The sequence below is a fragment of the Muscardinus avellanarius genome, assembly GCF_963383645.1.
Source record: "Muscardinus avellanarius genome assembly, chromosome: 10".
Classification (NCBI taxonomy): Eukaryota; Metazoa; Chordata; class Mammalia; order Rodentia; family Gliridae; genus Muscardinus; species Muscardinus avellanarius.
Genome location: NC_137796.1, coordinates 80,384,425 through 80,404,277, shown reverse-complemented (window position 1 = coordinate 80,404,277; position 19,853 = coordinate 80,384,425). Strand labels below are relative to the sequence as shown.

At 49.0% G+C, this 19,853-nt stretch overlaps 1 protein-coding gene across 17 annotated transcripts in view; it reads right to left on the bottom strand.

Annotated features, from left to right (window-relative positions):
* CUX1 (cut like homeobox 1) overlaps positions 1-19,853 on the bottom strand; it is a gene marked incomplete at both ends in the record, with an annotated part of 398,444 nt that overhangs the window by 18,567 nt on the left and 360,024 nt on the right. For 8 of the 17 annotated variants that reach the window (XM_080702654.1, XM_080702657.1, XM_080702655.1 and 5 more), the window contains 2 exons: positions 10,259-10,883; positions 17,486-17,750. The exons of the other annotated variants lie outside the window; for them this stretch is intronic. In XM_080702654.1, the coding sequence (XP_080558780.1) occupies positions 10,259-10,883; positions 17,486-17,750 (890 nt within the window). Of the gene's footprint in view, positions 1-10,258; positions 10,884-17,485; positions 17,751-19,853 lie in introns of those variants that run through there. 17 annotated transcript variants of the gene reach the window in all.

Sequence of the window (19,853 nt, the reverse complement as noted above, 5' to 3'; positions counted from 1 at the left end):
ACTGAGACAGGAGATCACAGGTTTAAGGCCAGACTCAGCTACTTAGTGAGACCCTGTTTCAAAATAAATAATAATAAAAAAAAAAAAGGACTAGAGCTTGGAGGTAGAATGCCTCTGGGTTCCATCCCCAGTACCACAAAAAGAAGAAAAAAAATCACTTTAAAATCACTTGGAGAAAGCCAGGTGTGGTGGCACATGCTTGTAATCCTAGCATTTGGGAGGCTGAGACAGGAAGATCGCAGTTTGTGGACAGCCTCAGCTACTGAGGCCCTTTGCAACTCAGTAAGACCCTGTTTTACAATAAAGAATAAAAATTGGGCTGAGGGTATAGTTCGGAGATAGAATGCCCCTGGGTTTTATCCCCAGTACGCAAAAACAAACAAACAACTTGGGGAGGCTTTCTGGGGGAAAAAAAAAAAAGACTTGGGGCTGTTTGTTAAGAAGTAGGAGCCCAGCCAGGCGTGGTGGCGCACGCTTGTAATCCCAGCATTTGGGAGGCTGAGACAGGAGGATTACATTTCACAGACAGCCTCAGCTACTTAGTGAGGCTCTTTGCAACTCAGTGAGGCCGTTTCAAAACAAAGAATAAAAAATAGGGCTAGGGTGTAGCTCGAAGGTAGAATACCTCTGGGTTTCAGCCCCAGTAATGAAAAAAAGAAAAAAGAAAAAAATAAAAAAAAGAAGTTGGGGCCCACCTATACTAGCCACCTGAGTTAGACTTCAATTTGCCAAATGCCAGAACTGCAGAGCCCTTCCAGTCTCATGCTCATTTCTCCCTCGGGAGGGGCTGGCTCCAGAGGCCACTTGGTCCCTGAGTGGCTGGAGGGGACTCAGGGCTGTTGGGGTCCCCACTGGAGAGAGGAACCGAGTCAGTTTAATTCAGAGAGGCTCAAGGTTATGTATTAGATGAGGAAACCTCACCTGTAATCTCCAAATTAACACACAATCAAGTAATGATGCACCTGACTAGTCCCACATCGTGTGGATGGCAATTCTGTTCCCACCCAGTAGATCTCAAAACAAGACCATCCTTTGTCACACAGGTGTGGGGGGTGTGTGTAGCCTTGTAGCCAACTCTACAGGGCCTTCCCTCCTCTGCACCCCAGCATCTGCTGGAAAGACCCCTTCCCAGGAGCCCAATCATTCCAGAAACCTCCAGGCCACCGCCTCGCTCTCCTCTTCCCTCTCATTTGCCAGTGCAAAGCCTTGCTTGTCCTCCTCCATATCAGGAGCCAGGGACAAAGTGCGAATCCCCCAGGGTAGGCGAGGTCCTAGCCACCCAAGCCCATGGGCCGCCATTCCTAGTTTTCATGACAAGCCTAGAAGACAGGCAACAGTGTCCTCATTAGACAGACAAGGAAGCGGATGCCAGCAAGAGGGTAAGTGCTCAGTTCAACGGTACCGGGATAGCAAGAGTGACAACATCAAGCACAAGTCCGGCCCCCAGGGAGGTCGAGGTGCGCAGGGATGGATGGAGCACTAGGGGACCAGGGCCACCAGTGCCCAGATCCTGCACGCCAAGCCCGAAGATGCGTGTGGAGGCGGATGGACGGACGGCTGCCTTGGGAATGGTGATTCTCAAGGTGCCCTTCGGACCCCAGTCAAAGTGTTTGCTGCGTTTCCTCAGGGCAGACCATTTAAATAAAAACGACCCACACATTCTTGTGTTTGTATAAAAGATATTTACTTCAATTATCACACCTAGGGTGCTAGTGAATAATAATAATACATGGTGTGAGTTTCAGTGATATTGCTTCTCCATATCATATAGGGACCGTTGTACAGTGCTAAGAACAGACATCGTATGGCTAACCAAAGACAGAAGGGCGGCGCCGTGGGCCGGCAGGGCCTCCCGCCCCCGCGCAGCCACATCAACTTTGACTTTTAATGTGGAAAACAAATAGCAAGAAATAAAATGTTATCAGAGATGAGTCACAGCAACACAAGAGGCTTCTCAAAGCTATTTGTACAAAAATGACGCCTTTTTTTTTCTTCTCTCTTCTTTTTGGTCAATTGGGTCTTTGTGAGGATTAAGGAAAAAAAATCTGTGATTGTGAGCATTAACAAACGAGCTCTAGAAACATCTAAGACTTAGTGCGTTACAGAAAATATAAAATACTGCTAAATGTAAGACACCACGATGCACGGGGGGGGGGGGCTGAGCTTGCGAGGGCTGTCGAGGAGGCCGCCGCCGTGAGGAGCGCGTCTTGTGCTGTGTGCTAGTAGTCTGGACAGGGGTGTGGTGCTACCCACTCTCACCACAAGTAGTTATTGCACAAACGCAAAGAGCTAGATCTCTTACTCCACGGGAAGGGACGCGGGGAAAACCGGCTTCTCTTTTCCTCCCCACTTGTATGTTAGAACAAGCTATTCTCAAATGATTTAAGAATTTTTAATGAATTCTCACGTCTCCAAAATGCACAGCATTTTCTCAGGAGCTTCAGGGGGTGGGATGCAAGGAAAGAGGCAAGAAAACAGAGAGAGAGAGAGAGAGAGAGAGAGAGAGAGAGAGAGAGAGAGAGAGAGAGAGGGAGATATGCATAGAGAAAAATGAAAACCCTTTGGGGGAATGGGGCAACCATTTCATTGGGGGAGTAAAAGAGACAAGAACAAATTTGGAATCCCCCAACAATTTCAGAGAAGGGAAAAAGTCATGGCACGGAAGGAAATGCTCTGCCACGTGGGTGCAGGGCCAGGGGACTCTCTTGAGACACAGGCAGCAGTCCAGGGAGGCCACAGGCTGAGGCCAGCCCCAACCGCACCTTCAGCTGAGTTGAGCAAGCAATGGGTGTCTTGTTGGCTGTGTTTTGAGCCACAGAAAGCTCTTCCTCTACATCTGACCTCCTTCCACATGGCGCTACATCGGAGGGGAAGGGGCTCCTGCCACTACCTCCTTGGTGTGAGCCCTCCAGCCACCGCTGCTGCTAAAAAACACCTGTTGCTTCACAAGATGGTTCTGACCAACTTTGTGTGCAAGGACAGCTACAACAACAAAAACCAACCAAAATGCAGCGACCTGTGCAGCCTGGCAAGACCTCACTCGGAGGTGCCAGTCTTGCAGGACCTTGGTGCCTTCTCTGACCAGGGCTCTCCGAACCTTCATGAACTCAGAAGTCTTACCAGAGGCTCTAGGAGGCTTTGGGGACTAAGCTTGGCTTTCCTAAGCTTCCTCTGCAGCCCCTCGCACAGGCGTGCCTCTGCTCGGCACCTGTTCTTTCCCGCGGGCAGCTTTGCCCATCAACTGTCTTCCTTTCAACAGTTAAGACACACAAAGACCACTGGTTTTGAGGGGCTACTCGGGAGACAGATGTGATTCTGCCAGAAGTCCCCTCTCTGCCCACCCCAAGCAACCCCCCAGGCTCTTAGGTTCTCTGGGGGACAGGGGGATGGCCAAGGACAGTAACCATTGGAGTAACAGCAAAAAGCACTCATAACAACGACAACAACACAAACAACACACTCCTGATAAAGTACTTAAATGATTAACCTAACAATAAATAGAAGAGGATAGATAGAAATAATTTTTTTTTCTTCTCAAGGAAAACACCCTCCTAACTATCCTCATGCACACTGGCAGGTCAGTAGCAGTCAGTCCATCTCAAGAAAACAAGGTTAAATGTTGGAAGGGACGGCTGTGGTCTTGGACCCTCGGGAAGGTTTTTGGCTGTGGAATCACAGGCGGTCCTGCCCTCGTCCCCCTCACACCTGCCAGGCCGGTGTACTCAGTGGTCAGTCAGGGGCAGGCTGGGGGGACCCTAGGGGCCCAGGTGGCCTGTCTCCCCTTCGGTTCACGAACACACGGAGCTACAGTGAACATTCTCATCCACAACCTGAATCATCCTGGTCTAAAGCTTACTTTGAGTTCATTTGGTGTGCAATATGCTATCTTTTCAAAATGACAAAGCACGATTTCTATTGCACAGAGCTTTTACACGTAGTCATCTATTTAAGTGCTTTCTGTTTAAAGCAAACTACCAAACAAGAACAAAAGAAGAAGAAAAAGGGTGAAGAAAAGAATTATAAAACAAAAGCAGCCCCGGGCCACTTCAATGTAATCTTGCTGAATGGTGTCTTGTTTTGCTAACGGAAGTCCCAACCCTTCCGTACACTGTGCTTCTGATTATTTTCCATAGGGACAGAGCCGTGATATTGGGATTTAAGGCACCTTTCCTTTCTGATCACAGAAAGCTTGATACATAGCATATAGCATATTTTGGGGTAGAAATTAAAGCCCAAACATGACAGAATTACAGTAATGCAGACTATATTTCTTAACAGTATGAATAAACTAAAAAGATCTGTGAAGAGCAACTCAAAGGCATTTCAAAAGCTGCGTAACAGGGGAACAGGGAAGTGCACATTTATGCATAGCCTAATGTCTTTCTCTCCTTAGCCTTTTTTTCAGGATTCCCCGCCTACAATGCCAAACTTTTAAAGTTAGCATTTTGGAGGAGACTAGGCGCTTTGGAAATGTCTTGTTAAAGCTAAATGTCACTTCATCCAAAAATGAAAACTTGAGATACTGCTGACAGCGTGGACAGGGGATCTTTGGAGGGGTGATGGCAGAGGCAGGATGGGACAGGGCAGGTCCTGGAAGTGGGGTGGGTGGGAGGAAACAGCTTTTCCTTCTTTTTCCCCAACTAGGCGCACCAGCCACAGGGGCTTCTGGGGCCAGGGCTTGCTGTGCCTTGTACCCCTTCTTCTTCCACCCTGATTGACCCCAAGAGTCTTGGCTTTAGCTTTCAGCCCATTTCTAGGGGTTTCACAGGCTGGATCTTTTGGGAACTTTTCTTGGGAACTTATCTTCCCTTTTTCCTGGTGGTTTTCATCTATAGAAAGGTAGAAACGATAGGAATGACAATAAGCTTGAGCTGTCCCACTTCCTTAGCACTCAGGTGGACTTGTCGCACTGGCACATGGCCCACCAGAGGATGGAGCTACTTCATGTTAGAATCCCAGGTCACCATCTTGTCATGAGAGACACGAAGCTTTGCCCTGGTGGTCACCCAGGCCCCAGTGAAACTGCAGCAATGGCGGCACAGTGGGAATTTCCAAAAGTGAGCTTCTTTTGGCAAATGCCCAACCACACAATGAAGATTCAAATTCTTAGGCTCCCATTTTCCATCAGAGGAATGTTTTGGCCACCGAGTGGAGACCCACATCCAACCAGCAACCCTGGGAGCTAGTTTTCTTCAGCACTGAACAGAAACGGGCAAATTCTTTTGGGAAGAAGAGAAGACCAGGCAAACAGGCTGGAGAAAGCCATATACATCCTTCTTTCCTGATCTTGTGCTGTTTGATGTTTGCAAAGCAAGGCTCACAGTGAAGCCCAAGTCATGACCCCAGTGTCAGAGAAAACAGACATAGGATCAACTATGGAGTTCACAGGGAGGTATGCTCACGTGGCTATCTGCAGGCAGCCCGGGGCGAGGGGGATTGCCGTGATGGATCTCCACAGCTGTGCGGGAATGCTCAAAAAACAAAGACTGAGTAAAGGCAAGGTCCTCTGATGCCTGAGACTACCCCTGCCTGCAAAGGAAACAGCTGCTGGAGCTTCAGGAATGGTGATGTCAAGAGAAAAATCCATGAGCCTAGCCACCTGACTACAATGGTACAAAAGGAGAGAGGCCTAAAATCCACCACCAGGCTGAGAGATGCTCCCGCCGGCCACACCTGCAGATCCTTCAGCCATGAGCCTCACAGAGCTGAGGGGGGACATCAGGTGAAGAGCACAGGCTACTGAGGTAGACGGGGACAAATGAGGAGTGTGAAGATGAGGGCTACATCTGAAAAAAGGACGGGGCATCCCAGGAGTGGGAGCCAATCCCCCAGCCAACATTTATGCAGTTAAAAGCGTGCCATGTGTTCCTGGGCCCTTGGGTCGCTCCGTTTCCCCCCACAGCTGGCTCGTAGGCTGTAGGTGGCGGCCTTGGAGGATTACTGGCAGATGTTTGTTCCTATTAGTACCTGTCGCAATGCACTTAAGGTCAAGGTTCAAGATCTTGTTGGTGACCACTCCCACATCACTTTGATCTAGTCCAAGAGTGAATTTTCCCTTGGCTTCTCTGCTACTTTTCAGTGGAATCTGTTTTTCTAAAATCAGAGGAATGAGAAACATTGCATGAAATGTCCAGAGTTCATGTTTCACCTCTGTGAAAAAAGACGTGAGTTTGGAGGAACAAAGAAATGAGGCCTGGCCACAGTGGGGGAAGCTCCTGCCTATGACTGAGCTCATCTGGGGACCCTGGCCCCCACCTCTCCGAGTGCCTCACTACCACATTATCTTACAGGAGCCAGCTGATGTCCAGAGCCTCCCTTCTAGATTAGATATAACCTGCCCCTTGCGACCTTGGCCAAGAAGAGAGGGCAGATGGGGTATGAGTGCTGGCCACATGGGTCCCGGGGTGGCAACGGGCTGGGTCTCTCCTGGCTATGAGCGCACAGGACACTGAGGCCAAAGCTCTGTGGCACTCTGGGCCTTGGCTGCCAACCAGATCTGACTGTCCACATCAGACATGTTGTCTTTTCAGTGAGGAGGAGATAGAGATGCCAACAGGAAGAAAGCTGGACAGGAGACGCTTGTGCTTTGAAGGAACAAGGACCGGTCCCAATGAGGCCACGAGCTGCTGTCTTTTGCCTTGTTTACTTTCATGGGGTGCTGTGGTTTGACAGTAGTCCTGCGAGCCGTGATCCTGGTATTTCTTAGAGGTCTTTCTCGAGCCTGTGTCCTGGGGCACCTGTGCTGAATCTGTCGCAGGACATGACTTATAAGGTGGCTTAAGTCATTATGTTCTTTAGGCAGGCTGGTTAGAGGAAATAACCAAGTCCAGCAAAATGGCTGTGACAATCCTTTCTAGAGGTCTGGTGGACAGAAACCAAGCATCCTGATTATAGAAAAGTTCCAAAGAGGCAGTGACCTGCGAGCCGGAGCCAGCCGGGTGGAAGTGAACGCACAGGGGATAAGACAGAGCTTACACACCTGCTACCTTGGATACCACAAGGCAGCTTGGGAAGGAAGCCAGGGTTGAAAGGCCAGATGCAAACTCAGATCTTATGCTGGACCTCCATTTAGCCAGCCCAGTAATGGCAGGAACCTCAAGTTATGAATGCTGCCTCCGATTAACAAAAAGAAGCCATTTAAAATGGTATAATGGAGCTTGTAATTAAGTGTTAGTGTTTTATATGGAACCGTTTCCCCCAGGGAGAGGTACAAATCAGCTTTTTAAGCTGATAGAGCATAAAGAGGAGGAGGGGTGCTGCCTGTGGGAGCTACTGCTTGGATCGCCAGCCAGTGGAGGGTCACCATGCAGAGGGGCGCTGTTCAAGGCACTTGAATATTGCTTATCAAGATGAAAGATGAACCCTTGGACTCAGAGTGAGGGGCCCAGGAGGAAGTGGATGCTGCCCCCTCCACGGGTTTCTGGGTTATTTAGTGGCAGCTCTTAAAAGTATTAGACAGTACTAGCTTAATACAAAAGGTCGTAAGGTTGGGATCTCAACTAAAAAAAATAAATAATAGAGAAAAAACACAAACACAGACCTGCAAGTGCAACCTAACCAAATGATTGTATCGAGCACCCAGATGCAAGTCTGGCAGAAGAGAGAATGGAAACCAACAGTAACCCAATTCAAAATTAAAGAAACAAAAACAAAACAACAAAATGACTAAATTGCTTGGAAGAGCCAAAGTGGCGCTTTTGACTGTTACCATTTGGCCAAGAGGATGGACACATCTAGAATTCTCAGTCTCCTCGGATTTGACACCTGGTAACTAACAGTCATGCCTTTAAAACTAAAACACTAGCCTATCAGTTCCTGTGTACTCTCTGCTTTTCATTTTAAATGAAAAGTAGATATTGAGAGGTTTATCACCCATGTGACAAAGTTCCCTTGAGGTTTTTGTGGAGAGGACACCACAGTACCATCAGCAGCTCTGCTCCTCACCGTCCTAAGGGTCCCTGTGTGAACTCCCTCTTCCTAATGCACCTGCATCGAGCCAGATGTTAATCCATTTCCCCTTAAGCTCCTCCATCTTGAGTTCTCTTCTCCCTGAACTGGATTTCAAGTTCAGAAATGATGCAACCATCCAAAGACAAACAAAGGGCCTGCCTCCCAGCCTCCTAGAGCCTTCTGGAAACTTCTTACTCATGAAAAGGCATTGTCTTTAGTGTAGTGACTCTTAAATTTGTGAAAACTTGAACTAAGTGCTGCAGTTGCAGGTTAAAAGACTGTAAATGAAATACATAATTTCTAAAACATCATGCAAGAAATGTGGTTTCACATCTTACAGTCAAAGTCCTACACGTTAAGTAATAACAAGCACACTGAGGTGTAATAGCGGGAGCATACCTTTAAAATTAGAACTCCCTCCCACCCCCCCAAATCAAAAAAAGTAATATTAATTAAACTTAAGAAATAATGAATGCACCATTAAAATGTCATCCAAAGATGTTGACCTAAGACAAAGGTTCCAATGATACACAATACGGTCAAAAAGTTTTCAATCAGTAATATACAGTATGACAACTACATCTTGTAAATTATACCCAATACTGCCGGCAGTCTATCCCTCTAAAGAATATTTGCCCCTTTCATCCCTTCCTAACAATCAGATAATAAAATACAGCACCTATAAATAAGCAAAAAAAAATATATATATACCGAAATCATCTATTGTTAGTTTAAAGATATGGCAATAAAGGAGTCTAAATTAGCAAATTTGTAGAAGCCATAACTGATAAAACAGCTTATTGAAAAAGGTGGCAGTAATGCACTCTATGTGTGCACAGGTACTTAAGAAAATACACAGACGTATAAAATTGCACACACGCACGCACGCACACTCTCATCCACCTCTATTCTCACGCGTATACACATAGACAACAGGAGGAATCCGAGACAAGTTAGACTTCTGATTTGTACTTAGACTGCCCTAAACTGTGCATAAAAGAACCTTCCGAGCGGCGAAATGAATGAAGGGCCAATGGTCTGGTCTGGAAGCGAAGAGCGTCAACGTTTTGGTGTGAGTTTGGGCTTCTCTAAGGGGGCAGGAGCGCAGCCCAGACTGCCACGTTCTCTCTTCTGCAGGGAAGGGAGCTTCCCACGAGTTCGAGAGGGTCATCAGTGCTTGTGGTGGGAAGAAGGGGAGCGCGAGAGAGTGCGTGAGCCCATGCGCACCAGCCCGGCCCAGGCCCAGGAAGCATCTTCCTCTGGGGGGCTCAGTCCATCAGGCGCCCAGGAGAGTGGTGTGAGGTGAGGTGCCTTCAGTGCCAAGGAAAGACGTGCAGATTGCAGGGGTGGGATTGCCCGCCCCAGGGCTATCTACTGACCTTGCCGGCCTACTCTTCCCTTTCTTTCAATGCTCGCACATGCGCAGACGCGCAAACACGACGAAGACACCATAAATTAAACAAAATGAATGGGTACATGCTACAGTTCTAACTTGTCTCCTAAACCTCCGAGATATGAGGTCTGATCAGCGTGCTCTGCGGTTAGAGGTTAAAAAGCAGATTATAAAATACCTAGATTCGGATCTTTTCTTTTTGTCCTGATTTGGCCTAGAATGGAGTGTATTAAACAAACCCTGGTCAGCAAAAGCCCAGAGTCAGTTAAAGCTATGGATCAATGTGCACTACATGTCAGGATTCTATTCACGTACAAGAAAACACTACGTCAGCTACCACAAAATCAGATATTTTCCTGATGTGACTTTTCTTTTTGTTAAAAAATATGTGGAGTAAATGTGTTTTATTTTAATTCAAAGTTTCAAACGAGAAGATTCTTTTCTTGAAAATATTTAGGAATCCAAACTAGTGTGTTTAGAGTCGGTTTGACTGTGCAATCTCTTAGTGGCAACTGAACAGCTACAAAAACTTTCTTTTTTAATTTTTCTGAAAAATTCCCCCCCCTTTTCCTGGTTTAAGAAGATAATAGTGTATTATCGCTCTGAAGCCATCAGATGGCAGATAAAAAGCCCCCTTTTAATATGTGGGTTTGACTTTTTTTTAAGCCCACACGAAGAGGAGGGCGCAAGGCAAAGCTGTAAGAGTTATTCCAGAACCTGTGGAAATCACTTAGGGCAATAAAAAAAACACTTCAGGGTACAAAAAAGCTCACTACACATTTCCGTTTTCTCCCGTGAAAACTCGCGCGGATTGGGCTTAATGCTCCTTTGTTCTCTTATATGCACCTTGGCCTATGGCGATCTTGCCCGGCCCGCAGGGCGGCGCACGGCCCGCCCGCCCGCCCCCGGCCCGGCTCAGAACTCCCATTCGATGGGCTCCTCGCGGCTGGCGGCCTTCTCCAGGCGGTGGATGATGCTGTTCAAGTTGGCGGCCTTCTTCTTGCGCAGGGGGTTGTCTCGCGAGTCCCGCGCCGCCGCCTCGGGCAGGCCGAAGAGGCTCTGCAGCGAGCTGGGCCTGCGCGGCGCGGTGGCGATGGCGGTGGCGGTGGCGCTGGCGGCGCCGGCCGGCCGCGCGGCTGAGGTAGCGGCGTCCTCCCCGGCCGCGGGCGCGGCGGGGCTGGGCGCGGGCGCCGGGCGGTCGGCGGGGCCCGCGTCCTCGGCGGCGGCTTCGTCGTCCGGGCCCGGGGTCCCCGAGGGCGGCGCCTCCGCCTGCTCCGCCTGCTCCGCCGGCCGTGGCGCCTCCTCCCGCTGCGGCGGGGCCGGGGCCGGGGCCGCCTCGGCCGGCCCTCCCTGAGACTTGGCGGCCGCGGGCCCGGCCTGCTCCTCCGCGTCGGCGGCCTCCACGCCGTCGCAGCTGTCGCCCTCCGAGCTGGGCGCCGCCCGGCCGCTCCGGGCCGAGGACGGCGAGTCGCTGGCGCCGGCCTGGCCCTGGCTCCCGGCCTGAATCTCTTCAATGAACAGTTCTCTGCGGATCCGAGACCTACAAGACACAGCGGAGGAGGGGCGTGAGGCGCGGCCCTCGCCCTGCTCCTGGAGCGCAGAGCCCCCACCTCCACCGCCGCCGCCTCCCACCACAAAGGCCAGGCCTCCTTTATTCTGTGCACCTAGCATACGTGTACAGAATGGTATTCAGCCAGCAGGGCGTATATGCCGGCTGATTTAACAAATGCAGCTCCGTGGTGCCCACTGTGCCATCAGGACTCGATGGAGAGAACCAGTTATTGGACAGTGCCCGAAATGGAAACCTTCCACTTCCGGCTTCGAGCCTCGGAAGGTTGGGGGCTTCTAGCAGAATTCTGCCAAACTGTATTTTTGACTAATTCCCTCCTTTGAATGGAGAAGACCGGGGAAAAGACACTTGATCAAGGATACCAAATTAATGCTCCAGTACATCAAGCAAGTTTTAGCCCACCCTCCTGCTACCTGCTTTGGAAAACATGCCCCAGGGCATTTTGCTGAGATGCTATTATTTGCAGTTAGGGAGATTGCAGGCAGAGAGAGGCCCTGTGGCCCTGGTTTTTCCTGCTTTGCTCCCCTTAGTAAAAGGGGAGCTCTTGTTAAATTCTTCCTCCCTGTATCCTTACACTCAGTCAGCCCTTTTCTCTAGGTGTTTCTCCCTGAGGCTGAAAAAGCCTCAGATGACATGCAAGTGTCCACTGTTGGGAAAGCATCTTCACATGAATTAGCACCAGGTCCAGTGTCTTGCACAAAGCCCTGGGGTCAAGCATGAGTGGGGATATTTTCTGGAAAATGCTTTTTGAGAGCCTGCTGTAAAGTGAGGTTCTGTGCAGTGGCTTCAGAACTCTGTTCCATAGTTGCTTGCTTCCTACAGAGAATGAGCTTTGAACCTTGTCCTGAAGATTCTGGAGCTCTCTCTGGTTCAGAAAGGTGGGGTTCTAAGAAGCCCTGTTGGAAGTTCCTAGGAGTAACAAGGCTTTCCTCCCTCCCTGGGTGACCTCAGGGGCTGGGGAAATGGCAGCTGCTATACCCTGTCCCTGGCTCTGTGCTAAAAGCCCTGCTCTTGCCTGGCTCCAAGTCCCCTGGCAGTGATGATGCCATGCCCTGACCTGCTAGGAGGTGGCAGGCTAGACGGGCAGGCAAGGTTTGGTCCTAGCCAGGCCCTTAAACACAGCACAGACATTTTGGGACCTGGTGAACCTAGGCTTGCAATTTGGCTTTGCCACATATTGGCCCTGCAACTTGGACAAGTGAACTTGAGTTTTTGAACTTCATTTTTAAAATCTGAAAACCATGGACAACAGTGTCTTTCCTGCAGATATATTATGCAGATTAAATAAAATAGGATATGTATAATACTGGGTACAAAGTAGACAAGAAGAGTCACTCTTTTTACTTTTTTTTTTTTTCGGATCTGGGGATGGAACCCAGGGGCATTTGACCTCCGAGCTACACCTCCTGCCCTATTTTTTCTTTAATTTGAAACCGGGTCTCACTGAATTGCAGAGGCCTCACTAAGTAGCTGAGGCTGTCCGCGAACCGTGATCCTCCAGGTCTCAGCCTCCCAAATGCTGGGATTACAAGCGTGCGCCACCACGCCCGGCTTCTTTTTACTCTTTAGCTGCTTTCTGAATGAGCAAATGTCTGCACTGAGAACTAAGGCAGAGGGAAAGGGCTGGGTGGGGAGCGGATACTGTCAGGCCAGGCACTGGGTCTGAGCCTCCACAATTGCTAGCTTTGTTGACACATGGGACTTTTCTCTATAAAACAGGACCAGTGGTGCTGTTTGAGTGTTGGAGGATTAAAAGACACTTATCCTTCTTAGCCTAGACTTGTCTCCATGTTCGTATGCTGTATCATCTTGGGCTGGGGGTAGCTCAGTGGTAGAGTACATGCTAGGGTACATGATGCCCTTCGTTTGATCCTTAGCACCACAAAAACAAAAACCTTCAATTAGGAATATTACCTTCTATCTAGAAAGGAGAGATTCAAGAAATGGCTTTGACTTTTATTTATTTTTGGTACTGGAAATTGAACCCTGAGGTGTTCTACCTCTGTACTCCACCTCCAGCTCTTTTTTTTTTTAAATTTTGAAATAGGGTCTAAGCTAAGTGGGAAGGGCCTGGCTAAGTTGTTGAGACTGGCCTTGAACTTGTGATCCTCTTGTCTCAGTCTCCCAAGTACTGGGATTACAGGTGTGCACCACCATGCATGGCTTGATTTTTTTTTTAAATTAACTTATTAACTTTGGTGCTGGGATTGAACCTAGAGCCCACTGAGCTACACCCTTAGTCCTGGTTTGGGTTTCTAGACAAGCCATGCAAAAGCTGCAGAGCATCACTGCTTTAGGCTCAGCAGCATTTCCACCAGGTGGACCTGCTGTTCCAGGAGGCCAGTGTCCTTGTGTACTGTTCTGTGTTCTTGGCTCCATTCCTGGGGAAAACGGGCAGCTTGAGATATTTCCAATTCCTTCAAGTTAAAAGGATAAGGATAAGGAAATAAAGCTCTGTTTTTTTTTTTTTTTTTTTTTTTTTGGTGGGAGCAAAAACTGAACCCAAGCATTACTCCCTGAGGGTCCCAGTTAAGTCTCTGTTTAACCTCAATGGAAAGAAGGAAAAAACTGCTATCTCCTTTAAGTATTTAACACACTTAGTGCATGGGTAAAAGTCTTCATAGAAAAGTTCTTTGGTATTACCAGAGCAAGCTGCTCTGCACTGGGGACTCAATGGAAGAAACAATTATAGAGCATGCTCGGTGAAACCTCGTTTTGCAACTTTCCCGCTGGGTGGCCCTGGGCAGGTGACTTCTATTCTCTGAGCTTTAGGCCAATTTTCCCCCTTTTTCTTTTTTTTTTCTTTTTCTTTTTTTTTTTTTTTTGCGGGTCTGGAACCCAGGGGAATTCTACCTATGAGCTACACCCCCTGCCCTATTTCTTTTATTATTTATTTTGAAACATGGTCTCACTAAGTTATGGAGGGCCTCACTAAGTAGCTGAGGCTGTCTGTGAACTGCGATCCTCCAGTCTCAGCCTCCTGAATGCTGGGATTATAACCATGTGCCACCATGCCTGGCACCTTCTTTTTTTTTAATGTTTAATTTTTTATTTTTTTGTGTTACTGGGGATGGAATTTAGGGGCATTCTACTTCCACGCTACACCCCCAGCCCTAGTATGTATGTATGTATGTATGTATGTATGTATGTATGTATGTATGGTATTGGGGGCGGAACCCAGGGGCTTTTCTACCTCCAGGCTACATTCTTGGACCTGTTTTATACTTTATTTGGAACAGGGTCTCACTAAGTTGCTGAGAGCCTCACCTGGTAGCCTAGGCTGGCTTCGAACCTGTGCAATCCTCCTGTCTCAGCCACCTAAGCGCTGGGATTACAAGCCTGCGCCATCAAGCCTGGCATTATTATTTATTTTGAAACAGGGTCTCACTGAGTTGCATAGGGCCTCACTAAGTAGCTGAGGCTGGCTGTGAACTGCGATCCTCTGGTCTCAGCCTCCCAAATGCTGGGATTACAAGCGTGCGCCACCACGCCCGGCTGCCCCTTCTTTTTTTTGGTACAGTGTCCAGGATGCATAGGGCCTGGCACATGCTTGTGTTCTACCACTGAGCTACTTCCCAGCCTAGGCCAATTCTGAAATGACTTGGTGCTTGCTTCTTATTTATCCTATCGTGCTGCTTATTAAATTTGTCCCTAGTACAGTCATGGTGTTGATCCCTGCCCATCTAACCCTCCTCAGGACAGCCTTCCGAATCTCTGCAGCTGAAACATCCTGCTGCCTTTGGTGCTCTCATTTGACTTAGCCGGCCTGCTCTGTTGTGCTGTTTGGAAGAAAGTCTCAGAGCATCCACCATGGGCGGCTCATTTCCTTCCTCTCCTTTCCTCTTCCTCCTCTCCTCCTTCCTCCTCAGCCCTTTTCATTTTGAGGCAGGGTCTCACTAAGTTGATGAGGCTGGCCTCAAACTTGTGATCCTCTTGCCTCAGCCTCTAGAGTACCTGGGTTTGTAGGCATGGCCTGCCTGGCTTATTTTCTCAACCTGGAGTTCCTGTTGCTCTTCTTTCTCCCTGTCAGATAGTTGAATTTGCTTGTGCTAACTACAAAAAAGAGGAATGTCCACAATCCTGGCCGGCACCAGTATTGGGTGGCCAGTTATCGTGGCTTTCAGAGGCCAAAAGGCAAGGGACAGCAGCTGGGGACCCTGAGGAGGCATGCCTGGCCCAGAGGACTTTGGGGAGTGTTTTGAGGCATTCTGTGACACTGGCACCCGTGTCCAGATCCTCGGGGCTCTAGAGCTCTGGTGCTTCCATGACAGTGAGAGCCACACACTTGTGAGAATGTGGAGGTAACATACAGCACATTCTAACTAGAAGGTGACAAAGGGACTGCCTGTCGCCTGACCCACGTTCCCACTCGCGCTCCTTCATTTCGCCCTCTTACTCTACTCCTGATGTTTCCTTCTGTGGACAGGGCTCTGTGGTCCTAGCGGGGCTGCCCTCTGCCTCCGTTCTGATCTGACTGGTCGTGCTTAGTCTCTTGACTTTCTTTGTCCTTGAGGGAGCCAGCTGGCATATGGAGGCCTGCTGGGGCAGTGCTGCCTCTGGGGCGTGGTTTGCCTGGACCTGGGGCTCAGGGAGCAGGTTCACTAGGCTCTCACACCAAGCTGCCATCTTGTGACTCAGCCTTTCTTGGCAGTAAGAGTGTGGTTTGGCTCCCATCTGATATTTAAAATTTTCCTTATTTGTTTAGAACCTGAATGGTTTTATCAGCCCTCTGCAGGAACCACAGTAGAACTTAAGGACGGGGAAGGCTCCAGATTCCAGAAGTCTGTGGTCCTCTGCTGCTGTGACGGGCACCAGGCAAGCAGCTGTGGGGACCCCACCTGCATCAACCACACATGTGTACTGTCACCACTGTTTAACCAGTGTGACTGAACCACAGAGAAAATAAGGCTCTGATGAGCACTAGTAATGAAGTGGTCACTCGTGAGGCACTGAACTGGCCGTTCTCACCAAGTACTGGCCTCTTGGTTGCTGGTGGCAGGGAGCCTACGTTACAGCTCTATGTATCAATACAGTATCCTTTGGTGGGCCTTCCACTCTAGTCCAGATCTCCTCTCTCTCCCTTTTCTTGGTGGTACTGGGGCTGGAACCCAGAGGCATTCTACCTCTGAGCTACACTCCCAGCCCTATTTTTTAAGTCTTTTTATATTTATTTATTTATTTATTTATTTATTTATTTATTTATTTATTTATTTATTTTTGGTGGTACTGGGGGTGGAACCCAGGGGCTTTTCTACCTCCAGGCTAAACTCCCAGACCTATTTTACACTTTATTTGGAAACAGGGTCCCACTAAGTAGCTGAGGCTGGCCTTGAACTTGTGCAATCCTCCTGTCTCAGTCTCCCAAGCGCTGAAATTACAAGCATGCACCACCACGCCCGGTTCTAGTCTTTTTATTTTTGAAATAGGGTCTCACTGAGTTGTGAAGGGCCTTGCTAAGTAGCTAAGGCTGTCCGAACTGTAATCCTCAAGTCTCAGCCTCCTGAATGCTGGGATTACAAGTGTGCGCCACCACACCCAGCCCCAGGATCTCTTACCCCAGGCTACTTCCCTCTACCAGGAGAGTATGGAGCCCTCCTCTGCTCAGGCCAGTTATTCAATCTGTGAGTTTTATATTTTCATCTAAAGAATGAAGATAATGCTGTATCCTTTTTTTTTTTAATTTTTATTTTTTGTATTACTGGCGGTTCCCCAGAGGCTTTCTACCTCCAGGCTATACTCCCAGACCTATTTTATACTTTATTTGGAAACAGGGTCTCACTAAGTTGCTGAGAGCCTAACTAAGTAGCTGAGGCTGGCTTCGAACCTGTGCGATCCTCCTGTCTCAGCCTCCCAAGTGCGGGGAATACAAGCGTGCGCCACCACACCCGTCATGTTGTATCCTTTATATGGTTATGAGGTGAGGTACTGTTGGTTAAAATATTTATTTATTTATTATTTTTGTAGTACTGAAGATGAAATCTAGGGGCTTTTCTACTTCCAAGCTACACCTCCAGCCTATTTTTTATTCTTTATCTTGAAACAGAGTCTCACTGAGTTGCGAAGGGCCTCACTAAGTAGCTGAGGTTGTTCGTGAATCACAATTCTCTGGTCTCACCCTCTTGAATGCCGGGATTACAAGTGTGCACTACCACACTTGGCTTTATAACTTATTTAGATCTAGTAGCTGCGCAATAAATCTGTCAACCCATGAACTTCACCATAAGAAAGGCTCTTACAATAATTAATTATAAAACCAATCAAACTAATTTAGGAAACCGTATTGTAAAAGACTCTGAGAAAACATCACAGAGTCACTATGAAATAAACATTCACTACCAGGGGGCCATGAATGCCCATGCTCTCCCTTATGAGGAGACACATCTGAGAGGTGATATTTTCTCTGGTTGTGACAGATATGGATTGTCACTAACTAAGTGATGCTGACCGAAAGGAGTTGGCCCTGCACCCTTGGAGTTAACTTCTATCAAATAACACAAAAACCCAAATATCCGAGCATGTACCAGTCCTTGGCTCCCATGTGCTGCATGTGCTGGGCTGAGGCAGGACCTCACCTGTAGTTGTGGAACCAGTTGATGACGGTGCTGGTCTTCAGGTTGAGCTGGGTGGCGAGCTCCTCGATGGTTTTTGGTGATGGGTATGGCTTCTGCTGATATGCTCGCTTCAGAGCTTCCTTCTCCTCAGGAGCCAGCACCACGCGGGGTTTCTTCAGCTGGTGTTGTGGCTGGGGGCTGGCGCCCTGGCTGTAGTCGATGCCCACTGAGGGTGGCTCGCAGGGCTGGCTGTCGCTGACTGAGCTGTGCCGCCGCTTCATGTAGGCTGAGGGAGGGCGAGATGAGACGGGGACAGAGGTCAAGGCCCCGCAGTGAAGCAGCCCTGAGCCCCAGCCCTGTGAAGGTGCCTGTCTACCTTAATTCTGTCTGCATGACAGAACTTGTCCAGTTAATTCTGTGGGGGCCACTTCCAAATGCCCACACTAGAACATGCTGTCCCCAGCTTGTCCATCTACTCTGATGTTTCATGGGTCCCCAGCTGTCCTCGCACAACCTGACAGCCTAGTGGGGGCAGCAGAGAAGGATCCAGATGGATGGCACAGTGGAGTGCGACAGGGAGACAGTGTGGGCACCGAGGAAGGTCACTGGACTTGGCCTGGGGTAGGGATGAAGGGGCTTCTCAGACGAAAGGATGTTGGGGGACACAGAGGGGCTAATCAGGAAATGCAGGCCATGGGAGGTAAGAGGGAGCATGTGTAGAAGGGTAGTGGTGGGAGTTGTTGGATATCAAGCTGGAGGGTTGGGCAAAGCCGGGGCAGGCCTCGCATTTGACCTCGAAGGCCCTGGGCAGAAATGAAGAGATTTTCAACTGAGGAGCTTAGAAGAATGATCTGGGTCATTGCTGGGGAACTAATGAGTACAGAAATTATCCTTGAAGTCAACAACAGAGAAGAGAGGGGGAAAAAATAGAACTGTGGCAAATACTCAAACACAAAGAAGGTTTACAAGAAGAAAGCCAGGGCAGTGGCAGTACAGAAAGGATGAGGGGCCCTCCAGGAGGACGATGGCCAATAGCGTCAGATCCCGTAGGGAGCAATGTTTGTGAAGACTGGGGTGTCCCCTGGATTTAGTGATTAAGAAAGAGCTGGAGTGAGAGGTCTTGGGGAGCAAATGTGTGGTGTGGGGGAAAGAAGCAAGAGTGGGGAGTGTGAGTTACTACAGCAAGTGGTTAAGCAGTAGGAAAGAAGTGAGGCAGGATGGCTTCTAGAGGGGGAAATCCAGGGCTGAGGATTTTTTGTTTTTTTTTGAGGTTCTGGGGATTGAACCCAGGTGTATACTACCTCCGAAATATACCTCCAGCCCCCTTTGGAAATTATTTATTGTTTTGAAATAGGTTTTTGCTAAGCTGCTGAGAGTCTAGTTATGTTGTGGAGGCTGGCCTTGAACCTGAGATCCTCTTATCTTAGCTTCTCAAGTACTGGGTGGGATTACAGGCATGCACCACGAGGCCTAGGTGAAGGTGGGTTCTTACAGACTGGAGTGAGGGAAGAGTGATGACTGAGAAAGAGCTGACCAGGAGCCAGTGATACTAGTGAGCACAGTGATGCTGGAGCGGGGAGGGATGTAAGGTGGGTCCTGGGCACATGGTGCAGACTAAAGTGTAGGGACCCTAGCAGGACTGACAGCCTTGCCTGTCTGTATAAAGCAGGAAGGCAGGGGGAAAGGGATCTAAGAAGAGAATGAAGAGGTGATGGAGAAGAAGTCTTGAGAATGCTGGGGGGTGGGATGGAGAGGAACAGACAGGGCTGGAGAGTGAACCAGGGACCCCACAGAAGCTGGAGATGCCAATCAGAGGTGGCACCAGCCCTTGTGGGTATAGATTCTCTAAGCAAGACTCAGAAGTCCAAGAGAACAGGTAGAGAAGCTGGTCAGGGCACAGGTCTGACTGGGATGTTTGGGGAAGGAAGAGGGACAGGACAGACAGGAGCACTGTGGCCAGGGAGGATGAAGGGGACATGTGGGGTTGGAGCCAACTGGGGAAGGAAGTATAGGCAGAAGGGGCAGACTAGGGTGGGGAGCAGAGGAAAGGATGCTGGGAGAGCCAGAGAGCTGCCTGGGTGCCAGAGAGCCTGGGGGCTGTCCTGGGTATGCTGAAACAGAGAGACAGATGGCAGAGAGGTCAGGAAGCTGGGTACCTGTGCTTAAGATCTGGGAGACAGAGAAGTTTGAGATGATAACAAGGTTCAGGGAATAGACAAGGGTGGAGGAGGTCAAAGAACTGGATTCTTGGATGTTGGATGGGGCTGGTGGATTTCTGCATCAAGTTCCACACTGAGGCAGGACGTGGGGTGTGGAGCAGGCAGTGATCCCAGGACCCAGGTCTTAAGGAATATCCCATACTGATCTTTCTAGTGGACTCAGTTTGGGA